The 20017-nt window shown below is 46.6% G+C and overlaps 2 protein-coding genes across 3 annotated transcripts; one reads left to right on the plus strand and one right to left on the minus strand.

Annotated features, from left to right (window-relative positions):
* Positions 1–1778: 1778 nt before the first annotated feature.
* Positions 1779–12008, minus strand: LOC122030886. Its single transcript, XM_042589961.1, has 5 exons — positions 11679–12008; positions 10979–11150; positions 10743–10924; positions 9534–10442; positions 1779–2333 (listed from the first exon to the last, which is right to left on the minus strand). Exons 1-5 carry the CDS (start codon positions 12006–12008, stop codon positions 1779–1781), a joined length of 2148 nt encoding a protein of 715 aa, XP_042445895.1.
* A 3938-nt stretch (positions 12009–15946) lies between these two features.
* Positions 15947–19706, plus strand: LOC122052020 (protein GRAVITROPIC IN THE LIGHT 1-like). Of its 2 annotated transcripts, none has more exons than XM_042613406.1 (2): positions 15947–16363; positions 18101–19706. In XM_042613406.1, the coding sequence occupies exon 2, from the start codon at positions 18108–18110 to the stop codon at positions 19518–19520; it is 1413 nt and encodes a 470-aa protein (XP_042469340.1). In that variant the 5' UTR covers positions 15947–16363; positions 18101–18107; the 3' UTR covers positions 19521–19706. The 2 variants fall into 2 exon arrangements, with proteins under 2 accessions (XP_042469340.1, XP_042469332.1); XM_042613398.1 differs by having other exon boundaries at positions 15947–16301.
* Positions 19707–20017: the final 311 nt, after the last annotated feature.

Here is a 20017-nt window from a genome sequence, read left to right on the forward strand (position 1 = left end):
GCTCTGATACCACTTGTTAGGATCCTTCGTACTCGGCTAGAGAGGGGGGTGTGAATAGCCGCCCCAAATCGATCGCGTTTCTTCCTACAATTCGTTAGCGCAGCGGAAAAATAAACAAGGAAACGAAAATAAGAAGATCAAACCTCAACGCGTCGATGTAACGAGGTTCGGAGATGATACTCCTACTCCTCGGCGTGTCCGTAAGGTGGACGAAGCCTCTCAATCCGTCGGTGGATGAGTCCCCGGAGAACCGGCTAATACAAACTCCTTATGGGTGGAGAAACCTCGCCACAACACACTCTTGCAACAGCAAGTAAGGAGAGTACAGAAATACAAAGAAAGACAGCAAGAAATACAACAGTAAGAAAACTCTTGCTTGCCTTCTCTTGTTGGAAGAAGCGGCGGCTTCAGCGCCTACTACGGTGACCCGTCGTGGAATGAAGCTCACGCGAAGCTTGGAGGAGCTCAACAAAGCTCAAGCACCTTAACGGAAGAAGGACGAAGAAGAAGAAGAAGGAGTAGGCTCAGCGGCCCTCCTTTATAACTGCGAAAGCGAAGAAAACACGGAAGAAATCTGGCCGTTGTGCGCGGCTGGTACTGAATCGATGCGTGGACCGATCGGGCTCCATGTGGATCGGTCCACGGACCGATCCATTCCAGCAGGTTCCCCGATCGGTCCATGGACCGATCGAAGCTCTGATCGGTCCACGGCCGATCAGGAACCTCTGATCGGTCCGTGACCGATCGGGCTTCTCCCGAACTTCTGCGCCTCGATGGTTGTGCGATCGGTGCGGCGGATCGATCAGGAACTATCTGATCGGTCACGGGCCGATCGATCAACAGAGCTTGTTTATCGATCGGTCACCGGACCGATCGAGGGAAGTACTGATCGGATCGGTCCGGTGACCGATCCGAGCTTGGTTTGCCCAAACCAAGTTCCAAGACTTCAAACCAATATCCGGTCAACCTTGACCTATTGGTACTTCATCCCAAGCATCGGTCACTCCCTTGACCTGCTAACTCACCAAGTGTCGGTCAATCCCTTTGACCTACTTGGACTTTCAACACAGTCCGATCATCCGATCCATCTTTTCCCTGCCCGGCTTCACTCACGGGACTTTCACACCGCCTAACATCGTTAGGACTTTCCCACGCTTCACTCACGGGACTTTCCACCGCCTAACATCCCGTTAGGACTTTCCCAGTCAGCTTCACTACCGGGACTTTTCCGTGCCAAGTCTCCATACTTGGACTTTTCCGATGCCAAGTCTCCATACTTGGACTTTTCCCGTGCCAAGTCTCCATACTTGGACTTTTCGCTGTCAAGCTCCAGTGCCAAGTCTCCATACTTGGACTCTTCCAGTGCCAAGCTCCCTGCTTGGACTTTTTCAGTGCCAAGTCTCCATACTTGGACTTTTCCAGTGCCAAGCTCCCTGCTTGGACTTTTTCAGTGCCAAGTCTCCATACTTGGACTTTTCCCGAATCAGGTCAATCAGGTCAACCTTGACCTACGGTTGCACCTACAATCCCCCAAACATCTATTCTTGTCTCACATCAAGAATAGAACTCTCTCACGAGTGTCAAACATCAACATGCAACTCAACTAGGTCAACCTTGACCTAAAGTTGCATCAACAATCTTCCCAAGTCAAACATCAAAATACAACTCGAGTCAAGTCAACTCGAGTTGGGTCAACCAGGTCAACCTTGACCTAAGGTTGCACCAACAACAGAGTACTAAAGCGCAGAAATACACAACTGATTACATCGGCGCACCTTTCATCCAGATCGGTACGGCTGGAGATGGATAGTGTTCCATGGTCGTTCTAGCTGCCGTCTGTCTTCATCCTCCAGGTAGTAGGCGCCCGATCGGAGCTTCTCGATGACCCTGAAGGGTCCCGCCCAGGGAGCCTCTAGCTTGCTCACATCGCCGACCGACTTTACCTTCTTCCACACTAGGTCGTCGACTTGAAAGGCATTGGGGATTACTAGCCTGTTGTAATGCTGCTTCATTCGTTGCCGGTACGCCATTAGCTGGGCGGCTGCCTTGGCACGCGTCTCGTCTATCAAATCCAACTCCAGTTGTCTCCGATCGACGTTATCCCCGTTGTACCGTTGCACCCGATCATATTCTATTCCGACCTCCACGGGCACGACAGCCTCTCCTCCGTACACCAAATGGAATGGCGTAACCCCTATCTCCTCCTTAGGGGTAGTGCGGATCACCCATAATACGCCTGGGAGTTCATCTACCCAGCTGCTCCCGACATGGTCGAGCCGCACCCGAAGGATCCGAAGGATCTCCCGATTGGTGACTTCGGTCTGCTCGTTACTCTGCGGATAGGCCACGGAGGTGAAATGTTGCTAAATGCCATGCCCCTCGCACCATTCTCGGAGCTGTTGTCCGACGAATTACCGCCCATTGTCAGACACGAGCCGACGTGGAATGCCGAACCGACATATTATGTGCTGCCAGATGAACTTCTTGACCATCTACTCGGTTATTCTCGCCAGCGACTCGGCCTCCACCCACTTTGAGAAATAGTCCACTACCACTAGTAAAAACTTTCGTTGTCCGGTCGCCATGGGGAAGGGCTCTACAATATCCATGCTACACTGGTCGAACGGGCAGGATACTGTCGAGGCCTTCATCTCCTCCGTCGGCCGATGGGAGAAGTTGTGATATTTCTGACATGAAAGGCAAGTTGTGACGGTCCGAGCGGCATCTTCCTGAAGGGTTGTCCAGAAATATCCGGCTAGCAGGATCTTCTTTGCTAACGACCGGTCACCAGGGTGTCCTCCGCAGGATCCTTGATGCACTTTCTTTAGTATATACTCCGCATCTTCCTGTTGGTGCAACCTTAGGTCAAGGTTGACTTGGTTGACCTGACTCGAGTTGACCTGACTCGAGTTGTATTTTGATGTTTGACTTAGGAAGATTGTTGGTGCAACCTTAGGTCAAGGTTGACCTAGTTGAGTTGTATTTTGATGTTTGACACTCGTGGAAGAGTTGTATTCTTGATATGGGACAAGAATAGATGTTTGGGAGATTATTGGTGCAACCGTAGGTCAAGGTTGACCTGGTTGATCTGATTCGGAAAAGAGTCCAAGTATGGAGACTTGGCAACGGAAAAGTCCAAGCAGGGAACTTGGCACGGGAAAAGTCCAAGTATGGAGACTTGGCAACGGAAAAGTCCAAGCAGGGAACTTGGCACGGGAAAAGTCCAAGCAGGGAGCTTGGCACGCGAAAAGTCCAAGTGTGGAGACTTGGCACGGGAAAAGTCCAAGTATGGAGACTTGGCACTGGAAAAGTCCAAGTATGGAGACAACGAGAATCCAAGCAGGAGCTGGCACTAGGAAAGTCCTAAGCGGGATGTTAGGCGGTTGGAAAGTCGTGAGTGAAGCAGGCGGGAGAAAGTCCTAACTGGATGTTAGGCGGTGTGGAAATCTGGTGAGTGAAGCCGGTGAAAGTCCGGTGGTGAAGCCGGGCAAGGGAAAATCCGGATGGATCGGGGATGATATGGACATCCGGTGTTGAGGAAAGTCCAAGTAGGTCAAAGGATTGGACGGACACTTGCGAGGAATTCCAGGGAGTGACCGGATGCTAGGAATGAAGTACCAACAGGTGAGGTTGACCGAATGTTGGTTTGGAAGGCTTAGGACTTGGTTTGGGCAAAAACCAAGTCACTAGTTATCGATCGATGCGGTGACCGATCGGTAAATCGATGTGCTATCGATCGATATCGTCGATGCGGACCGATCGGAAAATCGATAGCCGCGAGAAAGGCGCTGATCGGTGCGTGGACCGATCAGAGCTTCTGATCGATGCGTGGACCGATCGGTAGCGAACTGATCGGTCCGCAGGCCGATCAGTTCTTCCCTGACGCAACGGCTAGTTTCTTCACTGTTTCTTCTTCACGGTATAAAGGAGCGAGGGCATCTTACGTGCTCTGACTTCTTCCTCTTCTCTTACGCTTCTGAGCTGTTACGGTGTTTGAGCTTTGTTGAGCTCTTCTTCGAAGCTTCGCGTGAGCTTCTTCCTTTGGCTGAGCTGCTGCTGTGGTTGGCGTATGAGAAGCTGTTGCTTCTTCAACAGTCGACAAGAAGGCAAGGGCTGTTTACATTTGCTGTGTATTTACTTCTTGCTTCTCTTGTATTTGTACTTCTTATCTTACTGTTGCAAGAAGTAGTTGTGGTGAGGTTTCTCCACCCATAAGGAGCTCATATTTAGCCGGTTCTCCGGGGACTCATCCACCGACGGATTGGTAGGCTTCGTCCACCTTACGGACACGCCGAGGAGTAGGAGTTCATCTCCGAACCTCGTTACATCAGTTTGTTTTTCTTCTCCTTAGTTTCTTCCTTGTATTTCCGCTGCGACTAACCCTAACTGTAGGAAGAACGCGAGAATTTGGGGCAGCTATTCACACCCCTCCCCTCTCTAGCCGAGTACGAAGGATCCTAACAAGTGGTATTAGAGTGATGCCGCTCTTCGACGGATCAACACCCGGGGGAGCACGGGCTAGAGATGGATCTCTATGGAGAAGGTGTCACGATTCAACCCTTCTACGAGTCTCACGACAACTTCACATATTGGAAGGTAAGGATGATGTATTTTCTTAGGACTAATATGTTAAATTGGTTTTGTGTACAAGAAGGGTTTTCCCCTCCGATGGATGAGGAAGGAAAACCTATCAAGAAGAAGGAGTGGACGAAAGAGCAAATCCGACAATCCGAAATCAATGACGAGGTAACAAAAATTATTGAATTTGCTTTACCTAATAATGTTTTGTGCAAGATAGATAGGTACAACAACGCCAAGGAATTGTGGAACAATTTGGCAAAATTCCATGAAGAGGAGCCTAGTGAGCCAAGTAGCTCACATCATGGAGGAAGCGAATTGGGAGTTGAGGGCTACTCAACATCCAAGGAAAAAGAGGAGGAGAGCTCTTGCTCAAGATCGGAGCAAGAAGAGACATCTACCTCCGGAAGGGATGAAGAAGAAAGCTCATCTACATCCACAACCCTAGGTAACTCAAACACTGTGATTTCAAGCAAATTACACATAATGTGTTTTGAGTGTAGGAAGTTTTGGCACTACAAGAGTAAGTGTCCAAAGAGGGTTAGAAAGACTCCACCGGCACCAAAGGTCAAGGAAGTCGGAGTCCCGACATGCAAGAGCAAGAAGCACGTGGTGTGCTTCCGATGCAAGCAACGGGGACACTATAGGAGTCAATGTCCAAGGGGGAGGCAACCTCACAAGGACAAGAGGCCAAACACATGAAAAGGGGGAGCTAAGGCAAACCCTAAGGTAACATTTAAAGCTCATTCTTGCAATTCTAGTAGGATGCATGCTAGTAGTCTTATTGTCATTATCAATAATGATAAGCATGTTAACACTAGAAATCGATACATGTGCTTAGGAGCCAAGCATGTTAGCCTAGATAAGAACAATTCTAGAAATGCTAACCCTAGAATTAACTTATCTAAGGCTAAGGAAAATCTAGATAGAAATCCCAAATCATCTAGACACATGCCTAGGAATACCTCAAAGAAAAATGATAAATCAAAACTTGAGATATTAGAGAAAGAAAATCAAGTCTTGAGGTCAAGACTTGACTCTCTAGAAAAGGCTCTTAAGGATTTGACTCTAGGGTCTAGGGGTCAAAAACCCAAGTCCAAGGACAAGAAAGGTTTGGGTCATAAACCTAAGTCCTAATTGGTCAAGCCCACTTATCATAATGTTTCATTCGATTATGGAACAAAACCTAGGGCTAGGAAGACCATTACCAAGGTCACAAGGGGAGTCACCCCTATAGTTGACCTTGATGAGACCCAAATGACCAAGGCTTTAAAGCCTAAGAGGGTCATTAGGAGGGTTGCTAGGGAAGTTATCCCTAGTGAATATTTAGTGAACCCAATGAGCTCTAATAGGTATTGGGTTCCTAGGAGCATCTTCTCTACCCCATAGATGGGTTAGAGAGTGTCAACTTCGATTAGAAGGGTAGTTAACCCAACTTTGAGGAAATTGACACTCAAGGAGCATTTTCAAGGTTTTGAGAACTTTTGAAAATGAAATGGAATTATCATTTACTCCTTTGAAGAGTTAAATGTGCCTAAAGATTGGAAATTTCATTTTTAATCTCAATTGGCACAATTTGGGAAAATCTAGAGAACTCTCGAGGAAAAATGAAACATGCCAAGTTTTGAGGATAAATTTGATCTTTAAGTGGCATGAATTAATCTAGAGTTCAAGAAGTGTCAAAATAAGGATTTTGGCATTTTGGGGCAATCTAGGATTAAATTTGAAGTTAGCCAAGTGGTTAAGGATACTTAGATAGGTAATCTAGGTATATTTATTTATGCTAAATCTTGCCATGATTGTTTGCCCTCACATGTCATGACATCATGTTTAGTTTTATTATCATTTGAAATGTCATGATAATGCTTAGGCTAGTTTTTATGTCATGTTTATTTAAGTTTCAAACTTTATGCCATGACATCATGACATTGGCACATGTTTTCATTTATGATACCATTTTATGCCATGTCATTATCTCTTGCATTAATAATCAATTGAATTGATTTAAGGATGAAAAACACATTTTGATATTGAGATCAAATTTGTGTTTAGAAAATGCATGAGACCTTAGTCTAAGATACCTAAACCCATATCTCACATCAAAATTGCCATGGATGTGTTTGATACACTTTAGATGTGTGTGAGATATTAGGATCATGAATTAGGATCAAGGTGTATAGTTCTTGTACCTAGATGAGCCTAATTTAAGAAATGGAGGATCATAGGGAAAGCTTGTGTACAAGTCATGTACATTTAGCCCTAAGATTATGGTCCTAAATTAAAATGTTTAAAATCATTTTGAAATTGATTTGGAAAACCTTGATGAAGCCATCTTAGTGATTGCATTCATCATTGAACATTATGATACAAAGTTGAGTTAAACTTGAACTATTTCAAAGTTTTTGAACTTTGTATCAAGATTGAAAAATGAAAGTTATTTTCATATAAAACTATTTTTCCATGATAGTATATGTTATGAGGAATGTATCCTCAAAATTTCATAATTTTTCGAATTTTCTGGAATTTTCTAGGAGTTTCTGAATTTCGGGAAGGAAATTTCAGAAATCTCCTGTCAGAGTCTGGATCGGTCTGGGGACCGATCCAGGGAAGTCCTGATCGGTCTGCGGACCGATCCAGAGTATTGTGGATCGGTCTGCAGACCGATCCAGTGAGTTCCAGTAGCACGAGTGCGATCTGGTGAAGGGCTGATCGGTCTGGTGACCGATCGGTGATGATCCAGAAAGATGGATCGATGCGGGGATTGATCGAGGGGGTTTTGATCGGTCTTAGGACCGATCAGTGCATGCCAGTTTCTAATTTTCAGCAGGTGTCTGAAATTTCAGTTTTTGGGAGTTGAGTTTCGGGTTTCTAAAGGTTTGAAACTCTCCAAGACATTGTTGGTGCAATGGTCAAGGGGGAGTTGACCTTTAGGGGGAGTTTTTACCTATTAGTCAAGGGGGAGTTGACTTTTAGGGGGGAGTTTTTACTCCTAAATACTTGAGTGATATGGGATTATCACTAAGTTGATTGTTGTGTTTAGTATCAAGGGGGAAATTAAGAGTTTCAATGAAAGGTATGAGACTTTCATTAGGAAGAAACTCCTAATCTTGATTCTCTCTTTTTGTTGTGTGTCAAAAAGGGAGAGAGTGTTGGAGAATGAGAGAATGTTCTAGATAATGTTCAAGGAAGAACATTGAAGAACATTGGGAAACCTAAGTTAGGTTATCGGATTAACCTAACTTGATTATGGTTTTGTCAAACATCAAAAAGGGGGAGATTGTTGGTGCAACCTTAGGTCAAGGTTGACCTGGTTGACCTGACTCGAGTTGACCTGACTCGAGTTGTATTTTGATGTTTGACTTAGGAAGATTGTTGGTGCAACCTTAGGTCAAGGTTGACCTAGTTGAGTTGTATTTTGATGTTTGACACTCGTGGAAGAGTTGTATTCTTGATATGGGACAAAAATAGATGTTTGGGAGATTATTGGTGCAACCGTAGGTCAAGGTTGACCTGGTTGATCTGATTCGGAAAAGAGTCCAAGTATGGAGACTTGGCGGGGAAAAGTCCAAGCGAACTTGGCACGGGAAAAGTCCAAGTATGGAGACTTGGCGCGGAAAAGTCCAAGCAGGAACTTGACACAAAGCAGGGAGCTTGGCACGCGAAAAGTCAAGTGTGGAGACTTGGCACGGAAAAGTCCAAGTATGGAGACTTGCCGGAAAAGTCAAGTATGGAGACTTGGCACGGAGAAGTCCAAGCAGGAGCTTGGCACGAGGAAAGTCCTAACTGGGATGTTAGGCGGTTGGAAAGTCCTGGTGAGGAAGCCAGGCGGTGAGAAAGTCCTAACTGGGATGTTAGGCGGTTGGAAAGTCGTGAGTGAAGCGAGCGGTGAGAAAGTCTAAGCGGGATGTTAGGCGTGTGGAAATCTGGTGAGTGAAGCCGGTGAAAGTCGGGTGAGTGAAGCGAGCGAGGAAAATCCGGATGGATCGGGGATGATCGGGACATCGGTGTTGAGAAAGTCAAGTAGGTCAAAGGATTGACCGGACACTTGGCGGGAATTCTAGCAGGTCAAGGAGTGACCGGATGCTAGGAATGAAGTACCAACAGTCGAGGTGACCGAATGTTGGTTTGGAAGGCTTGGGACTTGGTTTGGGCAAAACCAAGTCACTATATCTCGATCGGTGCGGTGACCGATCGGTAACGATCGATGTGCTACTAATCGATATCGATCGGTGCGGACCGATCGAAGGTGATCGATGAGTCGCGAGAAGACTGATCGATGCGTGGACCGATCAGAGCTTCCCGATCGATGCGTGGACCGATCGGTAGGCCTGATCGGTCCACAGGCCGTCGGGTTCTAACGCTGCAACGCGGCTAGTTTCTTCATTGTTCTTCTTGGCGGTATAAAGGAGCGAGGGCATTTTACGTACTCTGACTTCTTCCTCTTCTCTTACGCTACTGAGCTGCATTACGGTGCTTGAGCTTTGTTGAGCTCTTCTTTGCAAGTTTCGCGTGAGCTTCTTCCTTCGGCTGGGACTCCGACTGAGCTGCTGCTGTGGTTGGCGTATGAGAAGCTGTTGCTTCTTCAACAGTCGACAAGAAGGCAAGGGCTGTTTACATTTGCTGTGTATTTACTTCTTGCTTCTCTTGTATTTGTACTTCTTATCTTGCTGTTGCAAGAAGTAGTTGTGGCGAGGTTTCTCCACCCATAAGGAGCTCATATTTAGCCGGTTCTCCGGGGACTCATCCACCGACGGATTGGTAGGCTTCGTCCACCTTACGGACACGCCGAGGAGTAGGAGTTCATCTCCGAACCTCGTTACATCGGTTTGTTTTTCTTCTCCTTAGTTTCTTCCTTGTATTTCCGCTGCGACTAACCCTAACTGTAGGAAGAACGCGAGAATTTGGGGCGGCTATTCACACCCCCCTCTCTAGCCGCGTACGAAGGATCCTAATACTTCCGAGTTGACACATTTTAGCAGTGGACGGGAGAAAGCCTTCTTGTAGAGCTGGTCCCCGATGAGGGTGAACCGACCCGCTCTCCTTCTTAGCAATTGTGCCTCAGCCCGATCAGAAGGAGCAGCTCCTAATTGCAAAAATTCCGCTATGGCCGTCCTCCAGTCGCTTGGGAACGCGAGGCCCTCCATCCTGTCAATGTGGGCCACTAAGGATACTTGCTCGATTGGTTGCTGGGTTCCAATCGGTGTTATCGAACTCGCCAGCTTTGCCAACCCATCTGCCGCCTGATTCTCCGTTCGGGGAATCTTCTGTATGACCACCTCACCAAAGTTGGTTTTGAGTTTGTCGAAGGCCTTCGTGTACAGCTTCAGCCTTGTGTTGTTTATCTCGAAGGTCCCCAGGAGCTGTTGAGCGTCCAACTGTGAGTCTGAATAAATTAACACCTTACTGGCTCCTACGTGCCAAGCGGCTTGCAGTCCGGCTATGAAGGCCTCATACTCCGCCTCGTTGTTGGTTGCGCGGTAATCCAGTCGAACGGATAGATGCATCCACTCTTCTTGCGGTGAAATCATCAGAAGGTCGATGCCACTTCCTTGCCGCGTGGCCAATCCGTCCAAGTATACCCTCCAAGTGGCTTCGGGCTCGGGGTTCTGTACTTCGGAGACGAAGTCCGCCAAGGATTGCGCCTTAATTGTCGTTCGGGGCTGGTACTGTATGTCGAACTCGCTGAGCTCGGTCGTCCATTTGATCAATCGTCCGGATGCCTCGAGATTTAGAAGTACTCTCCCCAAAGGGCTGTTCGTCATGACGACTATTGTGTTCGCGAGAAAGTAGGGTCGGAGTCTCCGGGCGGTGAGAACTAACGCGAAGGCAAGCTTCTCGAGACCAGTGTAGCGGGATTCAGCGTCCTTTAGAATGTGACTCAGAAAATACACAGGCTGTTCTCCGCCGTCCGACCTTACTAATGCCGAGCCAATAGCATGCTCGGTCGAGGATAAGTATATGCGGAGTGGCTCGCCGATAGTCGGCTTAGCTAACACAGGTAAGGAGTTCAGATAAACCTTCAAAGCTTCGAACGCCCGGTCGATTTCTTCGTCTCACTAGAATTTGGTGGCTCGGCGAAGAATCTTGAAAAAGGGCAAGCTCCGATCAACCGTTTTGGAGATGAACCGCGAGAGAGCCGTTATCCGACCGGTAAGGCGTTGTACCTCCTTCAAGTTTCTGGGGGGTGGCATGTCCCGCAATGCCCTCACCTTGCTGGGGTTTGCCTCTATGCCCCGCTCGGTGACGATATAGCTCAAAAAGTGATCACTCTTTGCTCCGAAGAGACACTTATGAGGATTTAGCTTGACTCCGTACATCCTAAGTGTATAGAAGGTCTCCTCTATATCTGCACAAAGTTTGACAGCTCGGTGTGACTTAATAAGATGTCATCCACATATACCTCCAAGTTCTGCCTTGATCTGCTTCCGGAACACCTTGTTCATGAGACGCTGATATGTGGCGCCAGCGTTCTTCAGTTCGAACGGCATCACATTGTAACAGTAGGTGCCGTCTGCCGTGATGAAACTTACTTTCTCTTGATCATCCCTGGCGAGCGGGACTTGGTGGTATCCCTGATAAGCATCCAACATGCATATGAGTTCACATCCCGCGGTTGAGTCCACCATTTGGTCGATTCGGGGTAGAAGGTAAAAGTCTTTTGGGCACGCCTTATTCAGATATTGAAAGTCGATGCAGACCCTCCACTTGTTACCCGCCTTGGAGACCAGAACCACGTTCGCGAGCCAGCTCGGGAATTGCACCTCCCGTATATGGTCGGCCTCCAGGAGCTTCTCGATTTCCGCCCGGATAATGACGTTCTGCTCAGCACTGAAGTCCCTCTTCCTTTGCTTCACCGGCCGTGCGTCCGGCCGGACATGAAGTTCGTGCTGCGCAACGCTCGGCAAGATGCCTGGTAGCTCATGTGTTGACCACGCAAAGACGTCGTGGTTACACTGCAGGCACTTGATCAATTCTTCCTTCTGGCCCACTTCCAGGTCGGATGCAATAAATGTGGTGGCCCCCGATCGACCATCGTGGATCTGCACCTCTTCTTTTTCTTCATAAACTAAAGTTGGAGGTTTTTCAGTTATAGCGTTTACCTCCAACTGCGGTGTTTTCCGAGCGGACCTTGACTCTGCTCGGACCATCTCCACATAGCATCGTTGAGCGGCCAGCTGTTCTCCCCTAACTTCGCTCACTTTGTCTTCCACGGGAAATTTGATCTTCTGACAAAAGGTTGAAACGACCACCCAGAACTCATTGAGAGCCGGTCGGCCAAGTATCACGTTGAAGGCGGACGGGGCGTCGACCACAATGAAGTTGGAGGCCCGCGTCCTTCGAAGCGGTTCTTCTCCCAGCGATATAGCCAATCGGGTCTGGCCGACCGGCAGAACCTCGTTGCCGGTGAATCCATATAACAGAGTTGTCATCGGAAGTAGCTCGGCTTAGTAAATTTGAAGTTGGTCGAACGCTTTCTTGAAAATAATATTGACCGAGCTCCCTGTGTCAATAAATATGCGATAAATAGTATAATTTGCTATCACCGCTCGGATGATGAGAGCGTCGTCGTGCGGCACTTCGACCCCTTCTAAGTCTTTGGGCCCGAAGCTGATCTCGGGTCCTTGTGCCCGCTCCTGGCTGCAACCGACCATATGGATCTTGAGCTGCCGAGCGTGTGACTTCCTTACGCGGTTGGAGTCACCGCCTGTTGGCCCACCAGCAATGATGCTGATCTCGCCCGAGCAATATTGCTCCTGTTTTCTTCCTCTCGGGCGGAGGGTCTTATTCGCTCCTGTGAGGCTCGGGGATTGACCCTCGGCTGGTAAGGCTGTTGCCGCTCGGGGGACTCCCTAGCCACCCACCGCCCGGTACTCTGGTGTCGATGTCGTCGATCTGGCGAAGGCGATCGGCGGCGACAACTTCTTGGTGCCGGGTGAGCAATCGGGCCAAGACTTCGACAGCCACGGGTGTTGTGGGTTGCTGATTGGTGAAGCGAACAAAACATGGGAGTCCATACCTTTCCTTTTTGCTTGGGTCGATCAACCGCCACATGTTGGACGGCGTGCGGCCTTGCCTCCTGATGTGGGCGTGCTCCTTCAGCGCGGGGGTCCTCTTGGGGGCTGATGACTGGCCGACAGTCTTCGCTCGGTCGGAGCTGAAGGCTCGGGTGGTGCTTCTTTCTTCCTGGCCGCCTGAGCTTCTTCAACGTTGATATATTCGTTTGCCTTCTTCAGCATGTGGTCGTAGTCGCGGGGCGGCTTTCGAATGAGCGAGCGAAGAAGTCTCCATCGACTAAATCCTGAGTGAAGGCATGCATCATTATCTCGGATGAGACCGTGGGGATATCCATGGCTGCCTGGTTGAAACGCTGGATGTAGGCTCGAAGGCTCTCTCTCGACCCTTGCTTCATGGAAAATAAGCTGACGCTGGTCTTTTGGTAACGTCGGCTGCTGGCAAAGTGGTGGAGGAACGCCGTTCGGAAGTCTTTGAAGCTCCGTACCGATCCGTCCGACAACCTCCTGAACCAGCGTTGTGCGGAGCCGGACAGGGTGGTGAGGAAGACCCTGCATTTGACTCCGTCGGTGTATTGATGTAGAGTGACGGCATTGTCGAACTTACCGAGGTGGTCGTCCGGGTCGGTTGTACCGTTGTACTCTCTGATCGATAGGGGAGCGTAATGCTTCGGAAGTGGATCTTGCAGAATCGACTCAGAGAACTGGCGATTGATTCGCTCGGGAGATGACTTGGTCTGAGGCATTTTCCCCTCCTTGGCGTCCCGCACGGGCACTTCGTCGGATGACCCCTGGTTAACTTGAGCTAGCTCAGACGGCGTCTGGAACAAGGCCCGATGGAACAGAATAGGGGCGGGCGACGCATCTCCTGGTGTGCCAGTTTGACCTTTATTCTATGCCCAAGTGGAATATTGCTCCAGTCGCTCTTCATGCGTTGCTTGGCCACCCGATACCGAGGTCGCCTGCTGCGCCAGCCGCTCGGCCAACGCTTTTTGCTGCTGCTCCACAATTTTCGCTGCTCTCGCCTCGATAAGAGCGTCGAGCTCCTCTTAAGAAAGCGTTACGGTGTGCGGTCGTCCAGCTCCTTCCACCTTCTCCGCTCGGATTCTGGTGCGTTCCCACAGACGACGCCAATTTGGTCCTGTCCAAGAGTTGAGTCGACGGACGCTGGGGACGTGGCACTCTCTGCTGACTCCGTGTAGACTCTGGGCTGATGTGGACTTCAGTGAACCTGCAGCAAAACCGAGCTGGGAGGGGGATCCCGACGACGACCCTCCGACGCTCAAGTCAGGCGAGAAGAAATCGAAGCAGAGTAACGAGGCCAAGAGCTACAGTAGATGAGAATGTATACATCCGTCGAAGTCTTGGGGTCCTTATATAGGATCTCTGGGAGCGCGTGCACACTTCTCGAGACATGCACGCTTCCCAAGACATACCTCAAAAATGGATGTGTTAGAAAAGTACATCTGGCGCCCTACCGCAACCGTCCGAGCATATCTCTGACATGACAGTGGAAACTTCCACCGTACGATTCTCTGTCCGATCCGGCCGCCGACCATGCTGTTCGTCGGCGACACATGTCTCGAGAAGGATATCACCAGCTGTCTCTTTCGTCCTCTTCTGCTCCTTTTGTCTGTTACTAGCCTGACCGGGAGAGATGCATGGATCCACTCCCGTCCGGGAGGGGACATGTATTGGTCCGAGCGGGAAGGCCACTTGGCCACATACTCGGAAGGGAATGTCTTCGTTGATTCGCAACTCGTCTGAGCGTACAGGCCGCTCGACGCCTCAACTTTCCTAGGCGGACTCATGAGCATCGAAAACCCGGGCCGCGATCGAGCTGTTTCTGCGCCGCACCGGGCGCGATCGTCGCCGATCAGCCAGGTGGCCTTCCGATCGGCCACACCTTTAGGTTGACTTGGCTTTACCCTCCATGTCATTGGTCTCTATCCCGTACGAGACTCCACTCTTATTATCGGATCAGACCCCTTTCAAGAGTGATATTTTGACTGTTACTTTTCTTTAACTTAGATCGTCATCTCATTTTGACTTAGACTTTTCATATAAACTTAGGATCTACTTTTAACACCTCGCATCAAACACCGTAATGGTATTATTTTTTAAAACACAATACATATGATAAAGATATTCTTTAAATGCAGCATCTAGAGATAAAATTATAAATAAATTCATCCACTTATAAATATATAAGTTAGATGATTTTTTTTTTGAAAATTTCATAACTTTAAACTATATAAATTAGTATGTAATTAATTTTGATATTTTAACCGATATTTAAACCGGTTTTATTGATATTAAAATAATTTTAATTAAAATTAGCAGTTTTGAGTATGATGACCATTAGTAGTCTATTATAATAACGTTAGAATAAAATTATTTTAAAAATAAATAAATAAATAAATTTCTCTTCATTTTATTGTTTTGTCAATTAATTATTTCATCTAATGATGTCTACTATTCCGAGCGTCAAAACACCAGTGTAAAAACTGAGAAGAATACCAAAAATATTCAAAAAATTATATAATACCAACTTAATAAATTAAAGAAAACATATTTTTTTAAATGAACTAAAATAAAAACTAGAATATATAAATATAAAATAAAATAAATAAATCTACCCAAAAAATCCAGTAAGAATGTACTAGCGGTGGTAAAGAGATGCTTTATTCGTCCCAATATATATGTTAATTCATCCCTAAATTAATAGGAAAGAGATAAATAATAGATGATTATAAATGTTAGATAATTAAATAACATACTAGTGCTACCTCGTGTACAATATTATGAGAATGTCCTTTAGGACGGATTAATCGGGGCAGAGACTAATATTTATTTTCGAGACCTTTTACTACTATTACGAGAATGTCCCTGGAATAAAATTAGACCTTGTATTTATCTTCCTCTACCTTCTTAGCACATGGATGATTAAAATGTTGATCCTCAGATGAATTGATGAGGATATTGAGGATGAATATGTTTATTTTTTTGTCATCATGACAAAAAGATAATTTGCTCGCCCTCAGTGTTTCTGTCAACCCGTCCCTAAGTCAACACGGAGAAGGTAAATCACGGATGACTACTAACCATTAGTGCAAATGATCAAGACATGAGAAAAATTATACTCGATCACCTCGAATTTCGACCCCAAAATCTCATATGATAATATTTCATGTCTTAACCATCACATCGTCCCGAGGGACTATCTTTTGTCATCACGGAGGACTAAAGTGAGGGTAACTGCTACAATTCCTGTTCCCATTGGAGGGTATTTTGGGTGTTTCACGTCAAGGACAACGGATACAAACCAAGTTCTTCAATTTCCAATTTCCAATTTCCAAGGCCGCGTCTTCCCACCTCTGCCACTTGATTCCTTTTGCCCTTCTTTTCCACTTCCTTCCTCCGCCGTGGCCTCTCGTCGTTCTGCCCTTGGTCACTCTTCCCGATCACTCGATCACGCGCAGGAGCTTGGTTGGGAGACGGGAGTAAGAGGAGGAAGAAGCATTCGAAGATTCCCTTTTTTGGTCGTTTTCCATCAGGTTGCTTCGCTCATAGACCGTCGAACAGGCGCCTGAGGTACAAGTTCTCTTCCAAAGATTGTTCCAGCTGTGACACGATAGTATCTGATGGCCATGGGCGTGGCTAGCGAGTGATAAGAGAGAAGGCCAGCTCGCATTTGAGGTTGGTTTTCTGGTGAGTGTCCCTGACTCGGTCCCGGAATCCGTCGATAGTTCGCTATATCCTCAATCTCGATCGTAAGTTCTGTTTTGGGTGAAAATAGTGTAAAAATCAAAAAAATTTTCTCTCGTTGCTCTAACATTTGCCCTCTTTTGTCGAATAATATTTCTTTCTCTTTTTCTTGCAGAGATCTGAGCGCGTTTTACCTTTTACGCCTTTTACTGTAGTTTGAACTGCTAATACATTATGGTTACTGACATCTGCGCTTCCTTTGACCTAAAGTTGATCCTGTGCATGCATCTCTACGAGATGTGCAGACAAAAAAACATACACATACGCAGACACAATTGTTTAGTTAGAAATTAGAATACACATGATACTTAAACACGATAGAATATAGTGGTTGAAGGAGGTTGGAAGCTGTGTGAGCTCAATAGAAGGTGAGTGGAAGTGCAGTGTCCTATTTAAAATGTTGTGCATCAAGCATCAGCTTTAGCTTTGGCAGCCACGATCATGTTCTCTTCTCTGATCTGTAGGTCTGTCTTTCCTCTTCACCTCTGAAAGCATTTGTCCATTTGTTCCATGGGCGAATGCTTAGTACCTATAAATTCTTATGTAACACGTGACGCTGGCCTTGCTGTGCCGTGGGCGGGTCCTTCTCGGGGAATACTCATGCTCTGCTCTCTGTGGAGCTATCTTAAAAATAGTAACATTCCTTAGTTGATATTAATTGAAGCTTAAGAATAAGGAACAGTGGATGCTTTGGAGAGTTCATCACTGTACTTTAGACATTGGAGTGAGACCTTACTTAAACTTGTCTTGTTATCAAATAAATACACTCAGTTTAGTTTTGGATCTTCTTGTCCTAAATTTCAGTCAGTCTTTAATTTTGTTTATGAGAAACTTTGTCTAATTCCATGGATTCCTATTTTCTCTTAACAGTGTCCCAACTCGTACATTGTATAATTAACTAATCTCATATATTAGGCTTCTTTAGACACATATAGTTATTTCCATATTGTTTTCAAGAAATTTCTCTGTTTTTTGAATCTTAAGAATGTGGTGGAACCACTCCTTGGATTTGCACACCCCAATGCCTCTATTATTATAAGTGATCATTACTCAACTACTTATCCCCCATCAGATGCAACTAGTGCAACATATCCCGGATTATCTTCCGTAACATTTCAGTGAATCAGTGCTTCCTCATAAAAGACTAAAGTGAAGAAAAAGTGATATTGATTCATGGACTACACATGGAAGAGGAACTTCCTCTTTTTTTTTCTTTTTGTATTTTACTCTGTCTATTTTGCCATAGTAAGCACACCATGGGGCCTTCCTGACTACACTAAAATATTCGAGTGTTTGCAAGCTGTAATACCAATTCTATTACTCCGACAATGGAGTATGGAGTTCACTCAGCAGCTCACCGCTGCCTTATTCTAGATTCCTCTTCCACCTAATGCTGCATAAGCCAAAGCCTCTGTTCCAATAATTTTTTCTGTTTATTCATCAGCTGGACTTTTTAGATTTGCCCCACCACGGGAACATGATCAGTGTTCATCGATTACGAGAATCTGATGTCCTATTGTAGTATTAATTTAATGTCATCCTCTTTAATTCAATTTTTTTCGTTCTTCGTGCTTCGGTAAATTAATTATCAGACTGTTTGCTCTTTCTCTACAAAGTAGAACAGGAAGTAGTCTACGGATGCCCCCTAAAAAGACCACCTTTTGAAAAGCATTGTTCTTCTCTTGCGATCTTGCTCTAATATCTTTGGACTTCCTGTGTTGCATGTTCAAATCTTGAAACAGAGAAGCTATGGAGTACACCCAACGGGCACCACAGCCAAAGCTGGGAACTTTAGCTCGTGCATTCAACAAAATTCTTCGCCTCCGCCGCTCCTTCACTAGCTCTGCCAGTGATGCTCCCAGTGAAGACTCTTGCTCAGTGCACAAGCTCAAGCTGTCCCAAACCTTCAGTGACTTCCCCACCATCATCTCCGAAGGCGGAAGTGATTTCTACAAGGTTGAGTATGAGAAGCCACGGCAGAAGTTCTCTTCCAAAGACAGACAGACCACGGAGTCCCTTCTTGCTCACCTCTTCGCCAGCATCTCCGCCATCAAAGCGGCTTACGCGCAGCTCCAAATGGCGCAATTGCCCTATCAACCGAACTTGATACAGTCTTCAGATCTAACAATCGTTTCTGAGTTCAGACGTGTCTCGGAGCTGAAGCACTCCTACTTCCGGGACCAGTTGGCCATTCCCCGTACCGTGTCTGATTCTAGCTCAGATCTCGTTGCTCAGATCGAGGAGCAATGGAATCTAATCAAGGCTTATCCAATCACAAAGGCTAAGCTGGAGTCTGATCTCGAGCTCAAGGATTCTGAGATCCTTTCCCTGCAGGCCAAGCTACTTGAATCTAAGAAAAGGAATCAAATTTTGGATTCGAACCTTCACCCGGGCAGGTCGCTCTCGCCCCTCGATGGACTACATCCCTCCGGCTTAACCCCAAACCATTTTCTTACTGCTCTTCGATTCGCCATCAATTCAATCAGATCCTTTGTCAAAGAATTGGTGAAGCAAATGGAGTCAGCAAGGTGGGACCTTGACGCCGCTGCTAGCGCAATTCAACCCGGTGTGCTCCGCCGAGGCCGCACCCACCGGAGCTTAGCCTTCCAGTCCTACATTTGTCAGCAAATATTCTCCGACTTCCACCATAAAAGCTACAACCTTGATGGCTTGGAAGACCGAACGATGTGGTGTCAAAGACGGTTCTTCGACGAATTCATAGAGCTCAGACACATTGTACCGCTTCAGAAGCTATGGCAGCACCCAGCAGCTGCGAAATTTCTCAGGGCGAAGTTCCTGTCTCTGGTGCACCCGAAAATGGAATCATCATTCTTCGGTAATCTTAACCACAGGGACGCAGTGAGCTCCGGCCGTTGCTTCCCAAACACGGCATTCTTCACTGGGTTTGCAGAAATGGCGATGCGAGTGTGGTTCCTCCACTGCATTTTCTTCTCCTTTGAGGACAGTTCCATCTTTCAGGCCAGGAAAGGGAGCCGGTTCTCTGAAGTCTACATGGAAAGCGTATGGGAAGTTAATGAGGACGATGATCACGTCACCTCCGCCGCTGCTGATGAGCACGCTTCTACCGCCGTCGGGTTCACTGTCGTCCCTGGGTTCAGGGTCGGCCAGACGGTGGTCCAGTGCCAGGTCTACCTCGCATGAGCAACATGCATATGACGTTCGACAGCTCTGATTTCATCGATCCGATGGCACCTTGTGGAATTGAGAAATTGAAAGATATCGCGCGGCAGCAATGTATAGGGTAGAAAAGCAGCTCAGCATACTGCCTTAAGTTTATCTTTAAGCTTATGCATTAGAACTTATAATGACAGATTAATTAGATGTTAATTATGTTGGTTAGCTACTTTTGGAATAAATTATATTAGAACAAATGGCCCTTGTGATGCCAATGCATCGCTTGAAGGTATTTTTATCCTCAAAAATAATAATAATTATTATTTTATCATCCAAAATAAACTTAGCATTTTTTCTTTAAATTAGCATTAGGGATGTAATCGAGCCGAGCCGAACTTTTGGATGTTTGAGCTTGGCTCGTTTATAATTGAGTCGAGCTCGAGTTTTATTTAACGAATATATTTATGGTTCACGAGTTTATTCGAGCTTTTATCGAGTCTAAATGAGCTTAATAAATATAAATT

The sequence above is a fragment of the Zingiber officinale genome, chromosome 1B (genome assembly GCF_018446385.1).
Source record: "Zingiber officinale cultivar Zhangliang chromosome 1B, Zo_v1.1, whole genome shotgun sequence".
Lineage (NCBI taxonomy): Eukaryota > Viridiplantae > Streptophyta > Magnoliopsida > Zingiberales > Zingiberaceae > Zingiber > Zingiber officinale.